Raw genomic sequence first — 4,550 nt, 5'->3', positions numbered from 1 at the left:
GATTTGTTTACGTCGCCATTTTGAATAGAGCGCTCTCTTTAAAATTACGCGGGAAAATTTTAAATTTGATTTTGCGAAAAATGAATTAAATATTTATACCAAATAAAATTAAAAAATTGAAAAAAAAAATAATATTATTATGATAAAACTTTGATCCATAATTATAATCAGTAAATAAAAAACTTTAATCAATAATTAATTTTTTAAATCTACTCACGCTTCCCGCCATTTTTATTTTCCGCTGCCACTGCTAGTACATTACCATCAAGAAATAAATAAATTAAACACAGAAGCACTCACTAAACCAATTCAATTATCACAACTAATTAATCAGCAAATTATCACAATCATTTAATTATATTATTTATAATAAAGGAAAACTCATTTAATTATTTTCATACGCGTTTAAAAATTCCGACACTAAACATGACACTAAATAACCCGAGAGCTAAGCTGACACTAAATTTAATTTATTTAATAACTACACTCACGGACACACATAAATTCAAATCACGGAATATTTATAATTTAATAAAAAATTATTTAAAACTAACATTACATTTATAATCGAGTGTCGCAATACTTAAAATAATTATTTTATCTGAATAAAATTACAACGACAATGAGAGAGTATCAAGCGAGAGACGAACTGGGCCAGAAGGCTTCTGCGCACGCGTATCTCAATTTAATTTCTACTGCGCAGGTCGTTCCAACCGCTCCCACAACTGCGCAAGTGTTCTGGGTCCAACTTCATACTGTCACCATGGTAATGACGCCGGCCGCGTCTAGTTCGTAATTTAATAAATAAACAATTCATCTATTCAATCATATTTATTAGAACAAGTGTCTTTAAATATTATTTGACAGCCATTGAACATTTTGTGATAATAATTAAATCAGTTTGTAAAAGTATAAGTAGTGAAACAATTCATTTAAAAAAATTGTATCGATGTTTCCATTGTGAAGTTATCGGTGTTCGTTGTCGTTCGTTTTGTTAATTTAAAATCAGTGACAATAAATTTTATTAGTTATTATTTATATGGACAAAGTGTTCAAGACTTATCAGTGAGTATTTTTGTGTGAGTGACAAGTGTTTTTTATCAAGTGATGTGATTTTTTTTTTCCTAGTTACTTTTTTGCCGCTATTTTTAAAAATTATTCTGAAGTTATGAGTGTGAATGTACCAGACGTCAGACAAATTTAAAATTTTAAATAGACAGAGTTAATAATTTTAAAAATAGTATTTATAAAAAATGCACTTGTTAATTTTTAAATTTTGTAAATGTGCATTTTTTTGAAATTTTATTTTTTAAATTATTTACTCTGTTTATTTAAAATTTTAAAATTGTCTGATGTCTGCTACATTCACACTCATCTGAAGTTAGCAGACAATTAATAATTTTTGGATTTTTCTAGAAACGATAAATTATTGAAAAATTAAGAAAATAAAAATATGCACATGTAGGAAATTAAAAATTCTATAGATGCAATTTTTTTAAACTTTTTTTTTTTTAATTTACCGTATTTAAAAAAACCCAAAAATCATAAGACGTTGGCTACCTACTGTATTATTTTTTAAAATATACCTGTGTTATTTTTTTTTTTTTTAAATAAAAAATCATGGTTCAGTGAGTAGTGGTTTATTTCGTAAGTGATGTCAATGTTAATAATTAACATCAGTGTAATTTAGTGTCAGTGGTTATTTGATTGTGTCAACTGCGTTTTCACGTCTAAGTCCAATGAAGTCATCGACAAGCAGCAAAATGTGAGTTTTTAATTTTTTTATTCAAAAATTATTTATCATATTTAAAAAAGTAAGCGAGTATTTATGATTTTAAGTTATTCCTTGTGAATTCGGAGTTTCAATTTAAAATCAACTCCTCTTCGAAGTGAATTTTATTCACTCTGTAAATTTTTAACAGCATAATAAACCCGCTGTTTTTTTTTTTTCTAAAAGTGTTATTATAAAATTATTCATAGTTCAAATTTTTCAGATTGCTCTAGCGTAAATTTTTCCGGAATAAATATGGCCGAAATAGGTAGAAAAAAACTAGAGCCTGAGTGGTATTTATTTAAGCTTGAGTGACGGACAGGATATAAATATAGAGTATTTTAAATCGGTGCCCATGACTATTCATAGTTTCATGGCGCAAATATGAAAATAATGCTCGTATAAAAAATCAGTTTTGTTGTTATAAGCTTTCATAGTTTTTTTAAATCCACATGGACAGTCACAGTAGGCTAATGACGTACCAAAATTGTTTGTTTTGCTATCAGGCTAGAAAGTAGGTTGTTATTATTAATTAGTGTTGAGAGCTCTAGCGACTGTAAATCACGTGGGTCATTTCCTTTTGATTTATCTGATGATGAGTCTGTAATTATCGTGTCATGCACAGCGTGTATACTCACTAGCACGTAGGATGTAGACATTAACATGATATCCATACTATAACCCAAGTTATCTTCAAAAATAATTAACACTCGTAATGATATCGTTATATGATATTACGTCGGATAAAGTTTAGAGTTTTGTGAATAAATATTTGATTCCATTAACTCATCCATGTAAATACTTGTAATTTTTCCTCTAAGGAATTCTTTTATTGACAGCAAGGGCATTCGGAAATATAGTGACAGTCGTTAATTATCTGGTACAAGTGCATGCAGAGAATTGCTGACCATTGGGACATTAGTCATTAGGTCTATGTCTATATACGAACTGCAGTTGGTGCAAATCAGGGTAAGGAAATACGTCGAGACTTTGTCACTTGAAATTCATATTTCATTTATCGTCGGTCTTATTTCAGATATTTTTTTAAATTTATAAATTATTTTATTGACATTCTCGAACTTTGTTAACTTTTGATAGTTAAAAACTTTGGCTGGAAATTTATAAAATAAGTTAGTGAATTTTTTTTTATATTTTTATTAAAAATATAATGACTTTTATTGGTGGGGATTAAAAGTTTTATAAAATAAAATTTTATAGTTAATTATGAATATATGATATGATAATTACATACTATAATGACTTTATTTTTCTCAAGTAGTTTATTTTAAAACTTTATGATCATAATTTGAAAACTCATTCTTGTTTGAAATTGTGCACAAGCTAAATATTTACGATTGTTATTTAGTTTTTCCACAATGTACTTTTTTACTTGAGACCATATTTGAAAAAAAAAAAAAAACATGTATTTTGTTTTATATCATAAAAATAGTGATTTGTATTCGTGAAAAAATTAATTGCAATAAATTTCAGCAACTGTAAAATTTTATATTTTAAAATTGATAGAAACAAAAAAAAATAGCTGCAAGAACTCTTTTTCTGACGGAGATATTATTGGTGTATTTTTCTATCTATTTATAATTTTAATTGGTGATTAAATATCTTATGATTGGATTCATTCAATTTAATTATTGCGTTCAATTAAAAAAATTTTTACCTCAAAAGAGTTTCTCGTATCGCGGATGGCATTAACTAGAATTTTAAAACTAAATAAAAGACAAGACCACAAAAGAATAATTGAAATTTTCTACAGAAAATAAAATAAAAAAAAATACAGACAACGAACAATGGAAACAGTGTCACGGTCTTCTTCATGTTATGGTAGCTGTAAATAATTAGTCTGACGCACTAATTAATGTTGCTTTCAAACCTGCTCTCTTTACTCTATTATCAATACCCTTTACTTTAATAAAAGATATAAACTGCCTTACGAATTTTATAATTACGCTTATAGAAGTTTTTAATGTCAGTGTTCTACCAAACGGGCATTTTTTCTTATCACGAACCACAAAAAAAAAATACTTGTCAAGTTAAATGGACTATTAAATTTTTTTAATCACTTTAAAAGCCCAAAGTGACTCTAAGTTGCTTCAAAGAAATTTAATAACCTCTCTTGTTAAATTGGGGGTAAAAAATAGCTCGAATTTTTCTCAAACGAAACTTTTTAATTCATTTAATTAAACATCTTTCAAAAAGACCTATAATTTATTAACCTCATAAAACTCGACTTTTATTTTTTTTAAAAATAAATCTTAATAAATTAACTACCACAGAATTTATGAGTGACAAAATTTTTTGTGAAAATATTTCCTCTCATTACTTTATAAATGAAAAAAATTTATATAAACAAGTAGTATACAGTAATTTAGCGAACGTTAGTAGTAACGGATTGTGAATGGTCAGCCTTGAAGTTGAAATATTGCACAGGAATGCCGAGTCACCAGTGAGCCCGATAAATCTCATGAAAGTATTTACGAACTTTTTTAAATTTATCCCAAGTTAAAGTAACTCTACTGAGTATTTACTGGAAAAAATAAATAAACAATTATTACTTACCGAGAACGAGTAGCAATAAATCGGAAATAGCTAAACTGAACAAATAATAGTTTGTGGCTGTTTGCATTACGGGATTACGCAAGATAACCCAACAAGTCATTATATTTCCCACAATTCCCATTATAAAAATAATAACATACACTATCGTTATCGGTACAACAACAGACGTCGGCAAGTGTTTAGGTCCCATTTGGTACTTCAAATA

At 27.4% G+C, this 4,550-nt stretch overlaps 1 protein-coding gene across 1 annotated transcript in view; it reads right to left on the bottom strand.

Annotated features, from left to right (window-relative positions):
* Positions 1 to 4,550, bottom strand: part of LOC103580045 (neuropeptides capa receptor) — a 36,805-nt gene extending 32,255 nt beyond the window's left edge. Inside the window, exon 1 of the mRNA XM_008561652.2 lies at positions 4,346 to 4,550. Coding sequence (XP_008559874.1) covers positions 4,346 to 4,535 — 190 coding nt within the window. The 5' untranslated portion in view covers positions 4,536 to 4,550. The remainder of the gene's footprint in view (positions 1 to 4,345) is intronic.

Source organism: Microplitis demolitor, chromosome 1 (assembly GCF_026212275.2).
Source record: "Microplitis demolitor isolate Queensland-Clemson2020A chromosome 1, iyMicDemo2.1a, whole genome shotgun sequence".
Classification (NCBI taxonomy): Eukaryota; Metazoa; Arthropoda; class Insecta; order Hymenoptera; family Braconidae; genus Microplitis; species Microplitis demolitor.
Note: the sequence above shows the minus strand (reverse complement) of the source record. Positions and strands in the feature narration are given on the sequence as shown.